This window comes from Mesocricetus auratus, unplaced genomic scaffold, assembly GCF_017639785.1.
Source record: "Mesocricetus auratus isolate SY011 unplaced genomic scaffold, BCM_Maur_2.0 Super-Scaffold_100676, whole genome shotgun sequence".
Taxonomy (NCBI): Eukaryota; Metazoa; Chordata; class Mammalia; order Rodentia; family Cricetidae; genus Mesocricetus; species Mesocricetus auratus.
This window is the reverse complement of record NW_024429266.1, coordinates 97141183-97164945: the sequence shown is the minus strand read 5'-3', so window position 1 is coordinate 97164945 and position 23763 is coordinate 97141183. Positions and strand designations below refer to the sequence as shown.

The window sequence follows — 23763 nt, the reverse complement described above, 5'->3', positions numbered from 1 at the left end:
ATCTCAACATAAATCCAGCCACACTGAAACTTTTAGAAGAGAAATTGGGAGATAATCTTCAATGAGTTGGTACAGGAGACCACTTCCTAAACATAACACCAGTGGCACAGGCACTGAGATCGACAATTAACAAATGGGACCTTCTGAAACTAAAAAGCTTCTGTAAGGCAAAGGACACAGTCAAAAAGACAAAAAGGCAGTCCACAGAATGGGAAAAGGTATGCACTAACCCTACATCTGACAGAGGGCTAATCTCCAAAATTTACAAAGAACTCAAGAAACAAGTCTCCAAAACACCAAAGGATCCAATTAAAAGGTGGGGTACAGAGCTAAATAGAGAATTCTCAGTAGAGGAGGCTAAAATGGCCAAGAGACACTTAAGAAAGTGCTCAACATCGTTAGCCATCAGGGAAATGCAAATCAAAACAACTCTGAGATACCATCTTACTCCTGTCAGAATGGCTAAAATCAAAAACACTGAAGACAATTTATGCTGGAGAGGATGTGGAGAGAGAGGAACACTCCTTCACTGCTGGTGCGAGTGCCGACTCATACAGCCTCTTTGGAAATCAGTATGGAGATTCCTCAGGAAAATGGGAATTAATATGCCACTAGACCCAGCAATTCCACTCTTAGGCATATATCCAAATGAGGCAAGTTCATACAACAAGGGCATCTGCTCCACTATGTTCATAGCAGCATTATTTGTAATAGCCAGAACCTGGAAGCAACCTAGATGCCCCTCAACTGAAGAGTGGATAGAGAAAATGTGGTACATTTACACAATGGAGTATTACTCAGCAGAAAATAACAATGGAATCTTGAAATTCGCAGGTAAATGGATAGCACTAGAAGAAACCATCCTGAGTGAGGTAACCCAGTCACAAAAAGACAAACATGGTATGTACTCACTCATATATGGATTTTAGACATGGATCAGGATAGTGCCAGTCTGCACTTCCACTAATAGAGAGTCTGGGAAACAGGAAAGAACCTAAAAGATATGCATATATGCATAGTACCCAAGAGAAGAGGATGGAGACAAGATCCCCTGAATGGATGGGGAACATGGCGAGGGGTATGGGGGAGTGGGACCTGGGAAGAAGAGAGGGGGTGAAGAGGAAGAGAGTTGGTCATGGGGGAACAGGAAGTTGAGGGGGTGGGGGTAGAATAGGGGGAAGAGGGAATCATAGGATGGAAAACAGATCAGGCACCAGAGCGACCTCGAGTGATCTAAAGGGATAACACCAATTGGCAAGCTAAGCAATAGTGGAGAGACCACCTCGAATGCCCATTCCTGATAATGAACTTGATGTGTATAATCATCCGGGAGCCTTCATCCTGTGACTGATGGAAGCAGAGGCAAACACACAATCACTGAACTGAACCCAAGGAACCCAGTGACGGAGAGAGAGGAGTGATGAGCAAATTGGCAAAGAATGGGCTGGCAAAACCAGCAGAGACAGCTGATCTGAACAGGGGAGAGCTCTTGGACCCCAGACTGACAGTGGGAAGGCCAGCATGGGACTGATCTGGACCCCCCAAATGTGAGTGTTAGCGAGAAGGCCTGGGCAACCTATGGGGCCCTGAGCTGTGGATCAGTGTCTATCTCTGGTATACAAACAGTCTTCGTGTGCCTATAGCACAAAGAGGGATGCTCTCTCAGCCTGGACTCTTAGGGGAGTGTCTGGACCCTACCCAGAGTAAAATGACAGACTCTAGATACCCCTATGTGGAAGGATTTGTCAATAGGGTGGGAGGGTGGGGGGGGAAGGGGAGTGCGGGAGGAGGGGAGGGAGAGGGAACTGGGATTGACATGTAAAACAAGCTATTTAAAATTAAAATAAAAAATGATAAAAAAGAATAAAACCCACAAAAAAGAATATATTCTGAATTTCAGTGTTTGTAAAATGACTCCGTGTTTGTTGTTTGTTTTGGAGACATTTAAGTGTTCTGTGTTGAAGTATGCAAGAACATAGGTAGTTAAGGCATTCCTGGTGTAGTAAGAGATGGTTGTATATTCACCTCTAAGGTCTATCCATTTTCATTTGGCTCAGTTTCCATGCCATTCCTGTTCACCTTCTTGCTGAGCACACATTAAGTTAAATTACATATCTACCGGCAATTTATGCAACCAACCTAATATACCACTGAGAAAAATTATGTGTTTTCAGTCCATTAATTCTCCATAAACTACATAGAAATTGTTGTATTTGTTTTGCATCAAATATTTGAATATACATTGAGCTTTCTATAAAATCATTTATTTTTAGCCTTAAGTGAATCACATTTTATCACTTTACTGGTCCTTTATTATGAGTGTGTCCAACGTGTGTGTCTGTCTGTATGTGTCTGTGATTATCAGTGTGGACACATGCATGCCTAACTCCTGAGGAAAACATTGTATGTTTCCTTGAGGTCATTCTTCTTCCAGACATCATATGTGTAGGCCAGGCTTGCTGGTCAATGAGTTCTTCTGTATCCACCTCATATGTATCGGTAGGAAAGCTGCATCACACAAGCCAGCCACAATATCCAAGATTTTCTCGTTTTCCATTCAGTTCTACTTCAAAATTTCTTGACTTAAATCAAAGGGTAAACTATAAATTTACCTCTGGAACAACATTCAATTTGGCATTTTTAAACCTAATCACAAAAGATTGGCTCCCCATGATAAATTTCTTCATCATTTTCATCTGAACAATATGTATTTTAATGTTCTGTGAAAAGAGCTTGATTTATTATTTGTCTTTAAAAGTGCTTCATGTTTTCTACCCAATTACCAATAACCTTTTAAAAATCTCTGTGTGTGGTGGGGGTGCTGTCTGGCTGTCTATCAGTTACATCTGCAGATCACATCAACATTCTGGCAGCTTGGCTTGGTCCAGATTTACTTTGTCTTCAGTTGTTTTCTAGCCCAGGTTGTATAGTTCCTGGATCATATTACCCCAGTCATTGACATTCAAGACTTTGGGGCTGAGGACGTTCCCCTCATTTAAGATAATTCTTCCTTTCACCACTTTCCTCATTCTATTTCTCTTTTGAAATTATGGCACCTACATTTGAACACTCATAATTTCCACATAAACATAACATAATGTATACATTTTATGGGTGACATTTACTATATTCATTTTTAAGAAAATGTTGATTGAATATTGTTCTGTAATGACCCCTATCTCCTCTACACAGAATTAATGCCAACAACTACCAGTTTGCAATAGCGTTGATTTTTGCCATTGAAGAAATCAACAGAAACACTCTTCTTTTACCTAATGTGTCTCTGGGATATTGTATCCACACAGCTGGGCCATATGAAGAACAGACATCTTTTAGTTTCCTCTTTTGGCTCACAGGGTTGGACAGACTCATCCCAAATTACACCTGCAGAAGAGAAGAAAAATATATAGGTGCAATTACAGGAACTACATGGGAAATATCTTCTCTAATTGGCACATATCTTAGACTTTATAACTATCCACAGGTGAGATTATATGAATGCGAAGAAAGGAGAGAAATCTCTATTGATGCCAACATCTAGTGATTAACTTATATAGTCTTGGGCTAGGTTATTCCTCAGGAGTCAAGCATGCTTTCTGTACTATCAGGAGTATAGGAGTTTGGATGCCAGCACCACCCATCTACTCACGACAACACAGCAAAGAAAATGTGACCTCTGTGGCTTCTTGTCTTTCAGTCACACAAAATGATATGAATCCCTTGATGCTGAGTGATCAACATCAATAACATGTGGAGGGAAATAGAGGAAATAGAGGAAATACAATGTCCTCTTCTAGCCATCATATGCATATGTATATGTTCACCTATATGTATATGTTCACCTATACAGTCAGGCAGACACACATGAGTGACAAAACAATATTTGAAATGCATTGTCTTTAAGGGTATGTCCTCTGATACTTGTTGGTATATCCACATACCTTTTGTAAATGTGCATGAAAGGCATGAGACTCAGATAACTGCTTATGACAGAAGGGAGTATTTTATCTCATGTCCTAAGATGTACTCCAGACGTTGGAGGTGACTTTAAGTATAAATCCAAATTTCTAAATTTTAAGCTGCTGTTTCAAACTCACTGAGTCTGTAAATTCTGGAATATCCTCCTTCATGTTCCTCCCTGTTCTCTTTTCTTTAGTTAGCTTTTGGAACTTTTGAACCAAATCTGAATGATCCTGTGAAGTTTCCTTCTCTGTATCAGATGGCCACCAAGGAGTCTTCTCTGGTCTTGGGCATGGTCTCACTGATGGTCTATTTCAGATGGAACTGGGTGGGGCTGATCATCTCAGAAGATGAAAAAGGTGTTCAGTTTGTCTCAGAACTGATACTAGAGTTGGAAAGAAACAGTGTCTGTGTAGCGTTCATGGAAATGCTCCCAGTCATGAATGTACATTACATTGTTGACCCTAATATCATTCAAAATAGGATTGAGGCAAGCACAGCAAAAGTAATTATCTGTTATGGTGATACTGAGTCTTCTGTAGGTATAATCTTCAGAATGTGGGAACATGTGCTCCCATGGAGAACCTGGGTCACCACTTCAAAATGGGAAGTCTTTACTGCTATGAAACATTTATTTCTTGATTCATTTCATGGAACTCTCATTTTTTCACAACACCATGGTGAGATTCCTACTTTTAAATATTTTGTAAAGAAAGTCTCCCCTTCAAGATACCCAGAAGACATTTTCCTTGCAAGATTGTGGGAGATTTATTTTAATTGTCCGCTTTTGCCTGCTTCCTGTACATTGGTGGAAAATTGTTCATATACTGGTTCCTTGGAATGGTTACCTTGGTACCATTTTGACTCTGCCATGAGTGATGGCAGTTACCATGTATACAATGCAGTATATGCGGTGGCTCACACCCTCCACAAGGTGCTTATGCAGCAAGTAGACATGCAAGTGGTGAAAAATGGAGGAAGAATGAAATTTCCCCCCTGGAAGGTAATGACTTTATATTTGAATGATGAAGTATGTCACCAAGGGAACTTAGCTAATTGGCCCTACAAGTGCTCTAAAAATGTATCCTGTGATTCTTTTTCCAAAGATAAGTTGTTTAGAGTATTTTACTGTCTAAAAAATAGATATGGTGGAAATCAAAATTTAGATGATAATGTCATCATTGAAAATACTTCAGAACCAAGGGCAAAGTTTATTTTAAAGCAGACGTTAGTGTCTTGCCCTTGTACTGTCCTCAACAAAGAAGTACTCACCTATTCCTATGAATTTCCTAAAATGAATATTGAGAGAATGACATGTCAGCTACAAAATAAAGTAATAAAGTAATCTTATATCATCCCATAAGATAGGTTTGATATAAACACTCTTTATATCAAACACTGTTCATTTCCTTTTTTCTTTGATAAAGTATGTGGACAGAAGTCATTAAAGTGAGAAAGGAATTTGTGATTTACACTTACAGTTTATAGACCATCATGCCACAGAACCCAAGGTGGTCTGAATTTAAGCAGCCTATCCATTTACATCAATTGTCAAGATCAGAGAGCAATGAGTGACTGCATGGATGCTTTTGCTCAAGTGGCTCATTCTAACACATTCAGTAAACTCATCAAGGGTCTTCGTGTCTTAGACAGACCGAGTTAGCAAATCTCTCATAGATGTGCTCAGTGACCAAATTAATCTAGACAATTCTTCACTGAATTTTCACTCCTAGGTGATTTAAGATTGTGTCAGGTTCATAATTAAAACTAACCATCAAAAATTTAATGATCAGATGATAACCACTAGAACATATAATGAACCAAAAATTTATCTGAAGATCAGCTCACATAGTATTAGGAAAACTTTGTTATTTAGCTATAATCATTCATTTTTTCTGTTACATACCTATAATGATGCTTTATTTTGAGAACAGATTAATGTAAAGGTGACATGGCATAATTCAGGTTTACTTTTTACAATGAGCATGTCCGTCATAAATCATGCATCTTTCTTAGCTGAATCACATCCTGAAGAACATTCAATTCACAAATCCCTCTGGAGACGCAGTAAACTTGCATCCATCTGAAAAATTGCATGTAGAGTATGACATTCTAAACTTCTGGAATTTTCCACAAGGTCTTGGATATAAAGTGAAAGTAGGAACATTTTCCCCATTTTATCCACCTGGTCAACAATTGTCACTGTCAGAGGACAAGATAAAGTGGAGCACAGGAGTTAGAGAGGTGGGTTAAATGTCACACAATGATTTACAGAGCACAGAAAAGAAAAATAAACTTTGATTATCCCAGAAACCTCCTCACTAATTAAAATGAAACTGTGCTAGTATATTTTCAAAATCAATATAGTTCCTTCATAAGTTAATTTTTGTCAAGTATTAATACATCTTCCTCATGTATCTACATGATTCTAAATACACACACTCACACACATATATATTATATATATTCATGTATATGTATATGTTTATTATTTTTGTATTTTATTGTAGGGTGTATTTATATAGTCATTAATAAAAGCTTAGTTCCTGAATTAATTCTTATATTTTCTCGCACCTCTGATTTCCTCAGACTCCAATATCTGTATGCAGTGAAAGTTGTGTTCCTGGCTTCAGGAAATCTTTTCGGGAAGGCAAGGCTGTCTGCTGTTTTGATTGTAGCCTTTGCCCAGAAAATGAAATTTCCAATGAAACAGGTAAGTGTGTGCCTAAAGGATGAGGTACCTACCTTTGTTTTCAATCCATAGTTAGAAGCAGCAATCATGCACAAGAGAATTGTGCAGAATATATTCTTTTAAATTTCTTTTTACACGCCAACCTCAGCTCTCCCACCCTTACCTCCTGCTAACCCCCCTGCCTCCTCCCCAGTCTGCCACCGGTGTAATGTTTACCACCGGTTAGGGCTCCCATGAGGAGACCACAATATCTGGAACAATAGGTTGAGGCAGAGTCAAGCCCTTGTTCCATACATTAGGCTGAGCATGGCACCCTGCCATATGGAATGTGCCCCAACAAGCTATATAACATACCAGGTTTGTATTTTAGTGCTAGTGACAGGTTCCTCAGATAGTCCAGGCTTCACAACATTCTCCCACATTCGGAGGGTCTGGTAGGTTCCCTGTAATCTCACAGGAGGCAGTCTAGAGTTTGAGAGTTCCCATGCACTTGGTTCAGCTGTCTTTGTAGATTTCTCTTGAAGATAGAGTTTTTCCCAGTCAGACACAACAGTCATTTAGTCTCAAATAAACACACAGAGACTTATATTATATTAATTGTACACTCTTTGGCTGATGGCACTGGCTACTTATTGACTATCTCTCATTTAATTATTAACCCATTTCTATTAATTTAAGTATCCCCATGTGGTCTTAGCTTGCTGGAGAATGACCAAGCATCCTACCTCCCCAGGGACTATATGGCTTCTCTCTCATGACTCCTCTCTGTGCTCCTCTTCTCAACCTTCTCCTACTCTGGTAGCCCTACCTATACTTCCTGTCTGGCCACACCCTGCCTGTCCATTAGCCAAAACAGCTTTATTTTTTTATTTAAGTTAGAAACAAGCTTGTTTCACAAGTCAGTCCCAGATCCCTCTCCTTCCACTCCTCCCCTTCCCTCCCCATCAGGTTCCCCAGGCCCCAACTCAATCTCCACTCCAATCACTGGGGAGGGTGAGACCCTCCATGATAGATCTCCAATGACTGTCATTTCATCCAGGGCAGGGCCTAGGCCCTCACCCAAGAGTCTTGGCTAAAAGAGCATCCCTCATTGTGGGAAGGGCACCCAAAGTCCATTCATATGCCAAGGATAAATATTACCCAAGGCCTCGTAGATTACCTAGGCCTGCTCAGTGAAACCCACATTCAGGGGATCTGGGTCAGTCCCATGCTTTCCATACAGCCATCAATCTGGGGTCCAAGAGCTCCCCCTTGTTCAGGTCAACTGTTTCTGTGGATTAAACCTGCCCGGTCTTAAATACTTTACCCATCATTTCTCCCTCTCTGACACTGGATTCCAGGAGTTAGTTCAGTGTTTAGCTGTGGGTGTCTGCCTCTGCTTCCAGCAGTCTGTGGATGAAGGTTCTGTTTCCCAAACTCTCTGGCAGTGGGATTGTATGACGACACTCCCCTGATTCATGTATAAAATCCATAAATGAGTGATACATACCATATTTTTCTTTTTGTGACTGGGTCACCTCACTCAGGATAGTTTCTTCTAGTGCCATTCATTTGCCTGCAAATTTCAAGATTCCATTGTTTTTTTCCCACTGAATAGTACTTCATTGTGTAAATGTACCATATTTTCTCTATCTACTCTTCAGTTGAGGGGCATCTAGGTTGCTTCCAGGTTCTGGCTATAACAAATAATGCTGCTATGAACATAGTGGAACAGACATCCTTGTATGAATGTGCATCTTTTGGGTATATTGCTAAGAGTGGAATTGCTGGGCCTTGTGGTAGACTGAGTCCCATTTTCCTGAGGAATCTCCATACTGATTTCCAAAATGGCTAAACAAGTCAGCACTCCCACCAGCAGTGGAGGAGTGTTCCCCTTTCTCTTCTCCACATCCTCTCCAGCATAAACTGTCATTGGAGTTTTTGATTTTAGCCATTCTGACAGGAGTGAGATGGTATCTTGGAGTTGTTCTGATTTGCATTTCCCGGATGGCTAGGGATGTTGAGCACTTTCATAGGTGTCTCTCAGCCATTTTAGACTCCACTATTGAGAATTCTCTATTTGGTTCTATAGCCCACTTTTTGATTGGATGCTTTGGTGTTTTTGCGTCTTGCTTCTTGAGTTCTTTGTAAATTTTGGCGATCAGCCCTCTGTCAGATTTGGGGTTAATGAATATTTTTTCTAAATCTGTGGGGTGCCTTTTTGTCTTGCTGACTGTGTCTTTTGCCTTACAGAAGCTTCTCAGTTTCAGGAGGTCCTATTTATTAATTGTTGATCTCAGTCTTTGTGCTACTGGAGTTATGTTCAGGAAGCTGTCTCCTTATCAATTCGTTCAAGGGTGCCTCCCACTTTCTCTTCTAAGAGCTTAAGTGTGGCTGGATTTATGTTGAGGTCTTTGATCCATTTGGATTTAAGTTTTGTGCATGGTGATAGATATGGATTTATTGGCAGTCTTCTACATGCCAGCCTCCAGTTATGCCAGCACCATTTGTTGAAGATGATTTCTTTTTTCCTCTGTATAGTTTTAGCTTCTTTGTCAAAAATCAGGTGTTTGTAGGTGTGTTGGTTAATATCAGTGTCTTCAATTCGATTCCATTGGTCTACCTGTCTATTTTTGTGCCAATACCAAGCTGTCCAAAACAGCTTTATTTATTAATCAATAATAGAAACATATATTCACAACATAAGGAAGGACATCCTCTATCATCTCCTCCTTTCTGTCTAGATAAAAAGTAAGGTTTTAACTTTACCATAGTAAAAGTAAATATAACAAAACTGTTATCAAGCAAGAACTATAGCTAACCATAGCCATTCCATTAATATTTGGTAAACCTTAAAGAAAACATTCTACCTTACATCCTATTTTTGTTAGTCTAAATTTTATTTGTAGCTTATCTTTTATCATACCTACTATCTGTCTTCAACTCCATCAAAGACAACAGAGGGGCAATATATAAACTCTAGAATTGACTGAGACAAGTTACTGTCTGGACAGTCACTCAAATTTCCTCTGCAATATTGGGGCATCCCTTTTCAGCGTACAGGCCCAGAATATCTGGCAGACTTTTTGAAGGTCCATTCTGTGTTATGGTAAGTTCAGCAGGAACTTTTCTTTGTATCCTGCTTGTCTGGTTTGGATACAATGCAAGCTTTCAAGCAGTCCAGGCAAGAGTAGTTTGTTTTCCAAATGACACTTCCTGCAACATTGACGGCAAAGACTATGATGAGTTTCCTTGCTGCCCATCCTCCTCTCTGACATAATCAGTGTTGTCAGGAGCAGTTGTGTCTCATTGTCACAAAAACCCCTAATAAACTATTTTAAATGCCATATTCTGTAGGTCTTTGAAATGTTTTGAAGACTATCTATTCATTTGAAATATATCTCTGTATATCCAGTAAACCTAACTAACCTAACTTTTGACTATTATAGGTGACGATCTATTGTCTGTATTTAATTATAAATTAAATTTTTGAAAGAGCTGTATAGACACAATACCTAAACATGATTTCTCTTTAAACCTATAGTGGCTCCCTTTGTTGATATGTCTCTTTTCCTGCTTTCCTCTATTCTGCTCCCTTCTCAATCTTCTTGATCCCTCATGTTCTCTTCCCCCTCCTCTTCTCAATTCTTCTTTCTCCTACCTGCCTCCCACTCCTCCAATGCTTCCAATTTGTTCAGGGGCTCTTGTCCCTTTTTGCTTTGCTGAGGGAATTTGTATGACTCTCTTAAGGTTCTCCTCCTTCCTAGCTTCTCTGGAGTATGGATTATAGTCTGCTACTCCTTTTCTCCATGTCTAATATCCATATATGAGTGAGTACATGCTGTGTTTAGCTTTCTGTGATGGGGTTACAACACTTAGGATGGTTTATTCAAGTTCCATGCATTTGCCTGCGAATTTGGAGATTCCATTTTTTTCTACTGAGTAGTACTCCATTGTGTAAATGTACCACATTTTCTGTATCCATTCTTCAGTTGAGGGGGTATCTATCTTGCTTCCAGGCTCTGGTTATTATAAATAATGCTGCTATAAACATAGTTGAACAGATGTCCTTGTTGTATGAATGCACATCTTTTGGGTATATGCCAAAGAGTGGAATTGCTGGATCTTAAGGTAGACTCAGTCCCATTTTTCAGGGATACTGCCACACTGATTTCCAAAGTGGCTATACAATTTTGCACTCCCACTAGCAATGGAGAAGCTTTTCCCTTTCTCCACATCCTTGACAGCATAAAGTGTCATTGGTGTTTTTATTTTAACCATTCTGACAGGTGTAATATGGTATCTCAGAGTTATTTTGATTTGCATTTCTCTAATGGCTAAGGATATCAAGCAATTTCTTAAGTTTCTTTCAGCCATCTTGTATTCCTCTATTGATAATTCTCTGTTCACTTCTATAACCTACTTTTTAATTAAATTATTTGGTGATTTTGGGACTAGCTTCTTTGTATATTTTTGAGATTAGCCCTCTGTCTAATGTGGGGTTGGTAAAGATCATTTCCCATTCTGTGGGCTGCTGTTTTCTCTTGTTGGCTGTTTCTTTTCCCTTACAGTTGTTTCTCAGTTTCAGGAGGTCCCATTTATTATTTGTCAGTCTCAGTGTCTGTGTTACTGGTGTTATGTTCAGGAAGTGGTCTTCTGTGCTAATTCATTCAAAGGTACCTCCCACTTTGTTTTCTCAGAGGTTCAGTGTGGCTAGATTTATCTTGAGGTATTTGATCCATTTGGACATAAGTATTGTGCATGGTGATAAATACAGATCTCCCTGCAATCTTCAACATGTACCTATCCAGTTATGTCAGGGAAATTTGTTGAAGTTGCTTTATTTTTTCCACTGTGTAGTTTTAGCTTCTTTGTCAAAGATAGATGTTCAATGGTGTGTGGGTTAATATCAGGGTCTTCAATTCGATTTCATTGTTCTATGTGCCTGTTTTTGTGCCAATAGCAAGCTGTTTTAATTCTAATAACACTATAGTAGAGCTTGAAGACAGGGATGGTAATGCCTCCTGAAGTTCCTTTATTGTACAGGGTTGTGTTGGCTATCCTGGGTCTTTTTATATAAAGTTGACTAATGTCCTTTCAAGGTCCATGAAGAATTTGCTGGGATTTTGATAGGGATTGCACTGAATCTGTAAAGTGCTTTTGGTAAGATTGCCATTTTTACTATATTGATCCTATCTTTCCAAGAGCATGGGATATCTTTCCATTCTATGGTATCTTCTTTAACTTCTTTCGTTAATGACTCAAAGTTCTTGTTACACAGGTCTTTCACCTGTTTGGAGTTACCCCAAGATATTTTATGCTGTTTGTAGCTATTGTAAAGGGTGATGCTTCTCTGATTTCTTTTTCAGTCCCTTAATTGTCTATATATAGCAGGGCTACTGACTTTTTTGAGTTAATCTTATATCCTGCCACTTTGCTGAAGGTGTTTATCAATTGTAGGAATGCCTTGGTAGAATTCTTCGAGTCACTTATGTAAACTATCATATCATCAGCACATAGTGAAAGTTTGACTTCTTCCCTTCCAATTTGTATCCTCTTGAATTCTTGTTGTCTTATTGCTCTAGGAAGAGCTTCAAGTACAATATTAAAGATATATTGAGAGTGGACAGCATTGTCTTGTTTCTGATTTTAGAGGAATCACATTGACTTTCTCTCCGTTGATTTTTCTGATGTGTTCTTGGATTCAATTTGCTAGTATTTTACTGATTATTTTTGCGTCAATGTTCATGAGGGAGATTGGTTTGTAGTTCTCTATCTTAATTGTGTCTTTGTATGACTTGAGTACCAAGGTAATTGTAGTCTTGTAAAAAGAGTTTGGCAATGATCCTTCTGTTTCTATTGTATGGAACAATTTGAGATATATTAGTATTAGCTCTTCTTAGAATTTCTGGTAGAATTCTGCACTGAAACCATCTGGCCCTGGGTTTTTTTTTTACAGGGGGAGAATTTTATCACTGCTTCCATTTAATTAGGGATTTCAGGTCTTTTTAAATTGCTTATATGTTCTTGATATAATATTGGTAAATGATATATATCCAGAAAATTGTATATTTCCTTTAAATTTTCCAAACTATTGGAGTACAGGTTTTCAAAGTATAACCTGATGATTCTCTGGATTTCCTCAGTGTCTGTTGTTATGTGCCCTTTTCATTTCTAATTTTGTTAGTTTGCATGTTCTCTCTCTGCCTTTTGTTTAGGTTGGAAAAAAGTTTGTCTATCTTGTTAATTTTCTCCAAGAACCAACTCCTTGTTTCGTTGATTCTTTGTATTGTTTTCTTTATATTTATTTTGTCAATTTCAGCTCTGAATTTGATTATTTCCTGGCATCTATTCCTCCTGTGTTAGTTTGCTTATTTTTGTTCTAGAGCTTTCATGTGTTCTGTTAATTCTCTAGTGTGGATATTCTCCAATTCTTCATGTGGGAACTTAGTGCTATGAACTTTCCTCTTAGCACTGCTTTCAGATTGTCCCATATATTTGGGTATGTTGTGCCCTCATTGTCATGGAATTCTAGGAAGTCTTTCTTTATTTTTCCTTTACCCTGGAGTGATGCAATTGAGCATTGTTCAATTTCCATGATTTTGTAGGGTTTCTGCAATTTGTTTTGTTGCTGAAATTCTAAATGTAAGCATGGATGTCTGATAAGACATAGGGGGTTATTCCGGTTTTTTTGTATCCACTGATGTTTGCTTTATTGCTGATTATGTGGTCAATTTTAGAGAAGTTTCCATGTGGTTCTGTGAAGAAGGCATATTCTTTTGTGCTTGAATGGAATCTTCTATAGAAGTCTGTTAAATCCAATTGGGTTGTAACTTCTGTGAGTTCCTTTGTTTCTTTGTTATGTTTCTATCTGGTAGTCCTGTCCAGTGGTGAGAGTGGGGTGCTGAAGTTTCCCACTATAAATGTGTGGGGTTTAGTGTGTGATTTGAGTTGTAGTAATGTTTCTTTTATGAATGTGGGCGCCTTTGTATTTGGTGCATAGATGTTCAGAATTGAGACTACATCTTCACTGATTTTTACTGTGATGATTATGAAATGACCTTCTTCATGTCTTTTGATTAATTTTACTTTGAAGTCTAATTTGGTAGATATTAGTTTAGCCACATGAGCTTGTTTCTTAGAGTCATTTGATTGGAAAACCTTTCCCAACACTTAACTCTGAGGTAACATCTGTCTTTGATGTTTAGGTCGGTTTCTTGTATGCAGCAGAAGGATGGATTCTGTCTTCAAATCCATTCTGTTAGCCGGTGTCTTTTTATAGGTGAGTTAAGACCATTGACATTGAGGGGTATTAATGATCATTGATTGTTGATTCTTGTTTGTTTTGGATTCGGTTTTGGTGACAGATTTGTGGATATGTATTGTGTTAATCTGGTTTTGTCATGGAATATCTTGCTTTCTCCATCTATAGTGATTGAGAATTTTGCTGGTTATAGTAGTCTGAGCTGGACTCTGTGGACTCTTAGTGTTTGCAGAACATCTATCCAGGACCTTCTGACTTTCAGAGTTTCCATTGAGAAATCAGGTGTAATTCTGAGAGGCCTGTCTTTGTATGTTACATGGCCATCTTCCTTGCTGCTCTTAATAATCTTTCTTTATTCTGTATGTTTGGCATTTTGATTATTATGTGGCAAGGGAACTTTTTTGTTTCTGTCTATTTTATGTTCAGTAAGCTTCTTGCACTTTCATTGGAATTTTCATCTTCAGGTTGGTAAAGTTTTCTTCCATGATTTTTGTTGGATAAGTTTCCTGCACCTTTGAGCTGGGATTCTTTGACTTCTTTTATACCTAGTATTCTTATTTTTTGTCTTTTCACTGTGCCCCATATTTCCTGTATATTTTGTGTTAAGGATTTTTCCTTTTTTTAAATTAAGTTAGAAACAAACTTGTTTCACATGTCAATCCCAACTCCCTTTCCGTCCCCTCCACCCCAATCCTCCCCACCAGGTCTCCCAGTTCCCCACTCTATTTTAAATCTGATCCCCAGGGAGGGTGAGACCCTCAATGGTGGGTCTCCAGAGTCTGTCATTTCATCTAGGGCAGGGCCTAGGCTCTCCCACAAGAGTCCAGGCTGAGACAGCATCCCTCATTGTGGGATGGGTACTCGAAGTCTGTCTGTACACCAAGGATAAATGCTACCCAAGACCCCATATATTACCTAGGCCTCCTCACTGACACCCACATTCAAGGGGTTTGTGTCAGTCCATGCTTTCTATACAGTCATCAATCTGGGGTCCAAGAGCTCCCCCTTGTTTAGGTCAACTGTTTTTGTGGGTTAAACTAGCCTAGTCTTAACTCCTTTGCTCATCAGTTCTCCCTGTCTGTCACTGGATTCCAGAAATTCAGTTCAGTGTTTAGCTGTGGGTGTCTGCCTCTGCTTCCATCAGTCACTGCATGGAGGTTCTGTCAATTTAAATTTTCTTTGGTCAATGAATGTATTTCCTCTAGTTTATCTTTAATGACTGATATTCTCTCTTCCATGTCTTGTATTTTATTGGTTATGCTTGCATATGTAATTCCTGATCATTTGCCCAGCTTTTCTATATCTAGCATTCCCTCACTTTGTGTATTCTTTATTGTCTCTATTACAGTTTTCAGGTCTTGAACTGTTTGAATTGTTTCCTTCACCTGTTTGATTGCTTTTTCTTGTCTCTCCTTGCTTTCTTTAAGAGAATTGTTGATCTCTTGCCTTTTTGGTTTGTGTTTTCTTCCATTTCTTTAAGGGATTTTCTCACGTCTTCTTTGAGGGCCTGTATCATTTTCATGAAGTTGTTTTCTAGGTCATTCTCTTCTGTTTAATCTCAATTGACATGTTCAAGTCTTGCTGGTTTAGAATCCCTAGACTTTGGTGGTATCATATAAGTGTTTCTGTTGTTGCATGTGTTTTTATACTGTCATCTTCCCATCTCTTCTTCTGCTGGGTATAGGTGGGGTCTTTCCCTTTCCTGTTGGGTATGGGTTCAAGGCTCTATCCTCTCCGCTCTCCTGGGAAGTGCAGAGGCAATACTGAGGTTGTGGCCTATGCTGGATGCTTTGTTCTCCCTCCATGTTCCTGTCTCTGTGTCTACCTGCGGGTGGAGGAGCAAAACAGTAATGGCTGCCTATGCTAGGAGTTTTGTTCTGCCTCCAGGTCCATCTAGGGAATTTGTTTGTAGGAAGGGTCTGGTGGCTGCAGGTCAGGGGCTCAAAGAGGGAAAGGTGGGCTGGAAGAGCCCCTGACACTCACCTGTCTACCAGATGGAAGCAGCCCATGCTCCTTCCTCAGCAATTTAAAGACAACGAATAACATACAGTATCCAGATTTGCCATCTTTTTTACCGAGGCAGGGTTTCTCTGTATTGTTTTGGAGGCTGTCCTGGAACTAGCTCTTGTAGACCAGGCTGGCCTCAAACTCACAGAGATCCGCCTGCCTCTGCCTCTTGAGTGCTGGGATTAAAGGTGTGTGCCACCAACGCCTGGGATCAGATTTGCCATCTTTATGTGGCTTTTTTTTACTCTATTTTGTTTTATTTTTTTTTTGAGACAGGGATTCTCTGTGTAACTCTGGCTGTCCTTGAACTCACCCTGTAGACCAAGCTGAATTCACAGAGATCCACTTGTCTCACCCTCAGAGTGCTTGGAATAAAGATGTGTGCTACCAGACCCAGATACTCTATTTCTTCTTAAAGGATATTTGTTCACTATCCTTTTTCTTTTCACTTCCAAGTGTAAGTATGTTTTTAAACATACTGTCAGCCATTTAGAAGTTTATCTTCATCTGAATCAGTCTTTACTGCATATCTCTATCTTTTTCTGGCCAAGAGTCTTTAATCTGCTAAACAGAATGGCTAAGCTTAAAGCATCACCTGGCTCCAAACAGTCTGGCTTTTCAACTTGGTAGGCGTTCATTTTCTGCCACTTCTAGGAGCTGTGCTCACTGCCTTGACTCTTGTCTATGCCACAATCAAGCAGCCTGTATCACTCTGCCAATAATGCTTTACTGTCTATCTGAGAAAAAGCTAATTCTGTCATGAACCATGCTATGTGAATTGGAGATTCAGTTTATGTGTACTGTGGTGGGAATCCACCTTGCTATGTTAAAGACTAACTGCCATAGGCTCTCCTCACCATGGGCTGCATGAGACTGGGAGACTAGGAAGGTCATTGTGGCTCTGTTTTACCTGGAAATTCTTGCCCTATGTTGGATGCCGTATGAAGACAGAGTTTCTTTCCAGGAGGGTCACCCAACCCTTCAGTCCCAAATAAACACACAAAGGCATATATTAATTATAAAATCTTTGACCAATGGCTCAGGTTTCTTATTGGCTAGCTTTCTATTGATTATAAATCCATTTCTATTAATCTATGCATCTCCATGTGGTCTTCACTTACTGGAGAATTCCCAGGAATCCAACATTCCCAATGGCTACCTGACTTCTCTCCAATGAATCTTCTCTGTGTTCCTCTTCTTAACTTTCTCCTACCCCATCTTGATCTTGACCTCCCTTGCTCATATAGTAGTGGCTTCCCCTTTTAACTGGATTCCTAGATCCAGCCTCCTGCTTGATTCTTGATATCTGTGTCTGGTTCCATAAATTCCTGGTTAGAGTCTCTAAAATGGTAGTTGTGGTATTCTTCAATGTGATTACAGGGGCAGACCAGTTCAGACATCCTCATTTGAATTCACAGTTAGTAGTTATAATGAAAAATTTTCCATGAGATGATCAGGTTGGTGACTTTATATTTGTACCAGCTATATTTTATTCAGAAAATACATTTCAAAATCTTGAAATGGGTCTGAGACTCACTTCTTCCAGAAACATTTATGTGTGGAATCCTCACACAGGTATCTATTTCCAATCTGTTGGGCACTGAATTAGCCTCACACTGAAATCCTTAATCTTGTACATGATCATTCTTCTGGTGCCCAGAACTGCTTCTGAAATAGATCAGATTTTAATAGATAGCAGATTTTTCTTATAACCTTCAGGGACTGACAAGGTGGCATATTATTTAAAAGCACTGGATGCCCTTCTATAAGACATAGGATTGGCACCTGCAACTGAAGTGATGTCTTTTTACTACATGCAATGACAATCCCAGGGTACATGGCACCATAGTTTGTCCACTGTGGTTACCTGACAGATGTGGTGCTTAGACCTACACTCAATCAAAATACTGAAATCAAACACAGCATGAGTAAGAAATTAATACATCTCATATATAACAATATGTGGCATAGAATGATTGCAATTTGAAAACTGTATTTTCTGCTCTCTGATGTTCAAAGAGGACCAGAAAAGAAACTCTGTGGAGAAATACATGTAGGGTTATGACATAAAGCTGAATAAATATATGCAAAAATTCCTGGAGGCTGATGTAAGTGAAGCTACTTACATTTTGAGACTAAATCATGGTTGTTTAAGTTGGTTTGTGCTAGAACATAAGATGGTGAAAGAACAGGGGAAATGATTGTCAGTGTTCTTGGAAGCATATAATATAGGAAATTATCAAATCATGTAATATCCAGGACATAATAAACTACTTGACAAAAACCAGGTAATCTCACTACCAAGATTTTAGAAGTTTAGCATGTCTGATTAACATATGTGCAATAATTCACAGTGTAAAATGAATTCAATAACAAATAAAAGAACAATAACCAACATGGAATGTTGAATTCATTATTTAGATGTAGATTATACAATATACGTAAGTAGCTATTTGTAGTCCCCCACATGAACAGATTCAAGCACATAAACTGTGTGATTATCTAATTAGGTAGTGGAAGCATCTGACAAAAAAATCCAAGCTTTCTTTATGACAGAATTTCTGGAGGATTTAGGCATATAGGAGTTATATCTCAAAATAACAAAGGCAACATTCATTCCCATAACAAGCATCACACTTAAGGAAACACAAAATATGTTTCCACTACCTCAGGAATAAGAATAGGTTATCCACTGTGTGTTTTATTCCATAGTGTTTGAAGAAATATGGCAATGAAGCAGATAATGAGGGTATGTATTGAAAAGATGAATTCAAATGATCTTTATTTATAGATGACAGAATTCTATACCTAAAAGTCCCTAAAAACACATCAGAAAACTCCTGAAAGTAATAAATGCATTCAGTTAGATAAGAAGATACTATATTACCGCAAATAAAGGTCTTATTTTCCAACATTCAATATTCAAAGAAAGAAATGTAGAGAACATGATATTAAAGTTAAATTAAAAATCTAGCGATGACTCATCATGTGGAAGGGAAATAATAGTATACTGATGACACTGAAGAGGAAATTGAAAAACGACTGACCCAGACAATTATTTACCCTAAGTACTAGGGAAGAATAGCACAATAACATTTTGTATAATGGTCATAGGATCAAAGTTCTTCCTAAGTCATTAGTGTTATATTCATAGATTAGTGCAGGTATCATTCCTCATCAGAGATGCTGTTTTTCAGTAAGTGGCAGTTCATAAAGTGACCTACTATAGGTCAGCAAACAACAAATGAAAATCTCTAGATGTACCAGTAATCCAACCTCTAAACCCATTGTTCAGAGATCATGACCAAAGAAGACTGAGACAATAGATTTTAGGGATGAGAAGCAGAAGAAGGCTGAAGCACAAACTAATTTACAGATGTGGCAGTGCTGCTACTGGCATGAACTCAAAGCAGCTGTAACAGCAGCGCAAGAACTAGACAGCGTGAAGTTGCCCAAAATCACTGATTGAATTTTGTACTTTATCATGAATTCCTATCTCTGCATTCAGAGAAATTGATGGTGAAATGGGAGTCAGTTTGTCAGTTTTTTCAGGAGTGGATTTGGCCTCTGAGAGTCTTATTAATGCTCCATAAGGTACGTTAGGAAATATTATGTAAACTCTGTGGAATTGCATGAGCAGCACATGAAGTTGGGAAATAAAAGTTTTGGGAAGGGAAGGGAAATAATTGAATGGGAGAAAATGTGGAACAGCATTGATAAAAACATATTATATGTGTTGGTGAAATTCACCAACAAGAAATAATCAAAAACTGAATTGTGTTAGGCATGGGAGATGACTCCATTTGGAAATGCATTATCATGCAAATTTGTAGCCTGGGTTTGGTTCCACATCATTCAATTTAAAAACTGGTAATTAATTTATAATGATTTTACAAGGATATCAAATCTCTCTATCACACACACACACACACACACACACACACACACACACACACATCCCACCACCACCAAGAACAATAACAACGACAATCTAACCCTTCAATTAAGTGGATTGAGTAGTTAGACGTCCCAGGTGTTAATAGTCACTTTCTAACTAGACTTAAGGTCCTCACAATAAAAAAACACCATATTTGGCCATGTTATCTAGGTCAAGATTCTGTGGTAGGATTGGTTATAGGCTGTGCTAGTTTGAATGAGTTCGGTTTCCAGAAGCTCATAAGGAGTGGCACTATTAATAGGTGTGGCTTTGTTGGAGCAATTGTGTTCTTGTTGGAGGGTGCTGGGTAGTACATGCCTTTAATCTAGACATTGAGAGTGGAGGTCACATCTGTAATCAGGGATAAACCCTTTGTGGAAAGTGAGTTACTGGGGGTTGGGCTTTTAGGTCTTTTTCTTAACATCCACTGAGTGTGATAGTTGGTTGGCTCTCCGTTACCTTCTTGCTAAAATGTAGCACTCTCAGCTTTGGAAATATGTCTGTTTGCTTGTCACTGAGGTCCATGCCATGAAATAATGGACTGCACCTGTGACCTATAAGTGAGTCACCCAAATCAAATGTTTCATTTCCTAAGAGTTACCTTGGTCATGGTTTCTCATGAGCAATGAAGAAACCCTAAGACAAAGGGACTAGGAGAAAAACATTCTACGTTTATCCTGTGAAATAAATATTATGTTAAGTAACTCTTAGTGACATTACTTTCATCATGATCGGGAAATCTCTTAGCCCCCATTAGAGAACTTCATTCTTGCGATTCAAGGAATTAAGCAAGACCTATAACTTGTCATTGTGCAGAGAAGTGAGAGTCTTGGAGGGCCCTGTACCATAAATGGTATGTGAATTTTAAACACACACCTATGAAGGTTCAGGAGTCTTCATGGAAGAAGCTGTGGTTAGATTTTAAGATGGTGGGTGATTACAAGAAAACAACATTTTTCTGAAAGCAACAAGGCCAAAACAGACATAAATATAAACCCAAGTCAGGCAAATGCTAGCATGAGTGAGGTCTGAGGTATTACCTAGTCCCACAATTACCTGAGAAGATAATAATATTTTCTAGGTATTGAAAAAGGCTGTGTCAGATTATTTTTATGCTGTAACTTGTAGTGTACTCATCACATTCTTCAGAAGTCCCCATACTACAAATACTCAACATAAATCGTATTTTTTTGTTGACAGAATCTGGGAAGGGGACATCAAATGAGGAACGGAGGGAGTAATTGAAGAAGGGAAGATGAAGAAAGAGCATGAATATGGGTGGGTAGGGTAGGGAGGTATGGGGCATCTGTGGAAATCAGTGGACAGGAATAAATGTGATCAAAAGGCATTATATTAAATAACCAAAAATTTAACAAAACCTTTTAGAATATGAGAAAATTAAGAAGCATTTACCAGTGTTACACATCTAAGAATTGATTTCTCTTAGGATGCTGCTTATATTAACTAAGTAAATATCCAGAGCCCTGGTGTAACTTGCCCAATAGAATATGCTCTGATTCTTGACCAATGTGATCTCTAACCTTTTTGTCAGCTTGACATACATGATAAGAGAGGAAAGGACACTACTTGAGGAATTGCCTCCATCTTTTTGCCCGTAGCACTGTTTGTGAAAAAATTTCATTAAATTATAAATGTAGGTTCTTAGCATTCTGTGGGCAGTATCATTCACTGGCATGTGGTTCTGGGCATTGTAAGACTGATAACTCAGCGAGACAGGGAAATGAAGGCAATAGAAAGCGTTCTCCATGTTTTCTGTACCAGTTTCTGTTTCCAGGTTCCTGTCCTGAATACTGCTTTTTCCTTCCTTAGATGTTGAACTGTTACCCATAAGTCAAACCCCTATCACTTAGATGATACCTTTTGTAAATATAAAATCAAATTAAATAATACATTAACAGTTGATATCAGTTACAGTTCACTATACAAATTACAGACAAAATTTCCATATCCATCAACATGTTACATTTTGAAAGTGAACTAAACACAGTTTTTGAATATGGTTATGAAATTAATATTTGGTTCTTCTTTTTGGAGCAACAGAGTACATGTATCAAACTGATATGATGGCTCTCAGCTGGCTGTAACTCCAGCACAAGAGGGGCTTTGGTATATGCATAAGGCATAAATGTCACATATTTATGACAGTATGACAGTAAAGGTACAATACCCATAATATTCAATATTAACAACATTTACAAAAGTCTAAATACTGGATGTTTTAAACTTAGTTTTGAGATTATAATATAATTACTTCTATCTATTCACTTTCCTCATTCCAATCTTACCATATAGTGTCCCAATGCTCTCCTACAAAAGGGCCTCCCTTTCATTATTTATTGCTTGTATATATGTATGTACAAACACATTAGTAAACATCAGCAGCTCAGGCCATATGACATTACTTTTATGTCTGTTTTCATGGATAATAGTTTGACACTGGACTATAAATTGGTGTACTCTTTACTAGAGAAGACCTCATGTGTAGTTTTAATGAACTTTTCTAATCTGGTACAGTGGTGGACATAGGCCATAGACCACCTAATAAAACCCCAAAATTAAAAAGGAGAAGCCCTCCTTTTAGTTGTTGGTAAGAGATAGCATAATAATATCAGAAACTACACCCATAAAGCTTGTTAACATGACTACCCAAATGTAAGAAGGAATAGGATGATACCAATAGATATACTAAAGTGGATTAAACACAGGACACAATTCCAAACCCAATACAAAGAACTCTTGGTAACTGAGGAGAGCAGGGACTGAGAAACCTGGAAATATGAACAAGGTTTCTTTACTGTATATGTGTAACTAAAATAAAAATATTAACATTTTTGGGTGATCTAAAACTCACTCATAGTAATGCCATGCTCCGGAAACTCATAATGTATATTATCAGTTTTCTTGGTAGTTTGCAAACTTTTGTGCTTGTGGTAGTTTTGATGAGTACATAATACATAATTAAACAAGCAGGGTTTGTATTCTCCCAAAATTCATCTTATATTATGTCTTGCACTAAAAGTGACTTTGTTAGCTTTCTGTTGTTTTTAATTAAGACCTTGGCATAAGTACCTTCAGAAGTAGAGAGTTTACTGCATTCTAAAGTTTATAGTCTACCATGAAGGAATGGACTCAGGTCTGGAAACATGATGCAGGAAGTGAAACAGAGAAAAACTGAGTTGCATTTTATATTTCTCTCCATCTCTATACAATTTATTTTGTTAATACATCCTAGGACCAGTTTCCAAGGTTGGTACTGCCCACCAAGGCTAGTTCATCCTATAACAATCATTCAGACAAATCCCCACCCAGACTGGCCCAGCCTTATAGAGACATTTTCTCACTTAACATTCTTTTGTCAAAAAATGACTTTTCTTTGTATTATGCCAATAAAAACACTACAGTTGTTATGTTGGAAATTCAAGAGATGTTTTTAAAATACAAGCTAAGGTTAATTTATGGTGCATTCCATTCATAGGTTGAACTCACACAATTCTTACATATTTGGGGGCATTAATTCATCTATGTCATGGGAAGAAATAGAAGTATTGTCCATGGGATAACAAATCTCCTTGTTTTAGTGACCCTGATTATTCAATGTTATAGAAATAAGCTTAATAAATACTTGCTTTTATAAAATCTAACTCTAAATTACCATAGCATTTAAAATGTACAAATATAATAGATATGCTGTCTGTTTTGATTGTTGTGTGTTTTTCAAGACCGGGTTTCTCTGTGGAGATCTGACGCTACTTCGGCTCACTTTTTAGAGAAGATTGGCCAGGAACTCAGAGATTTAATGCCTTTGTTTTTTGATTGCTGGGATTAAAGATAGATGAAGCCATGCCTGGCTAGTTTTCTTTTTCTTTTTGTTTTGTTGCCTCTTTGTTGGTTTTGATACGCTAT

The 23763-nt window shown here is 38.3% G+C and overlaps 1 protein-coding gene across 1 annotated transcript in view; it reads left to right on the top strand.

Moving 5' to 3' along the window:
• Positions 1-23763, top strand: part of LOC101841296 (vomeronasal type-2 receptor 116-like) — a 29602-nt gene that overhangs the window by 4681 nt on the left and 1158 nt on the right. The window contains exons 2-5 of the mRNA XM_040738912.1: positions 3193-3484; positions 4157-4963; positions 5977-6204; positions 6550-6679. Coding sequence (XP_040594846.1) covers positions 3193-3484; positions 4157-4963; positions 5977-6204; positions 6550-6679 — 1457 coding nt within the window. The remainder of the gene's footprint in view (positions 1-3192; positions 3485-4156; positions 4964-5976; positions 6205-6549; positions 6680-23763) is intronic.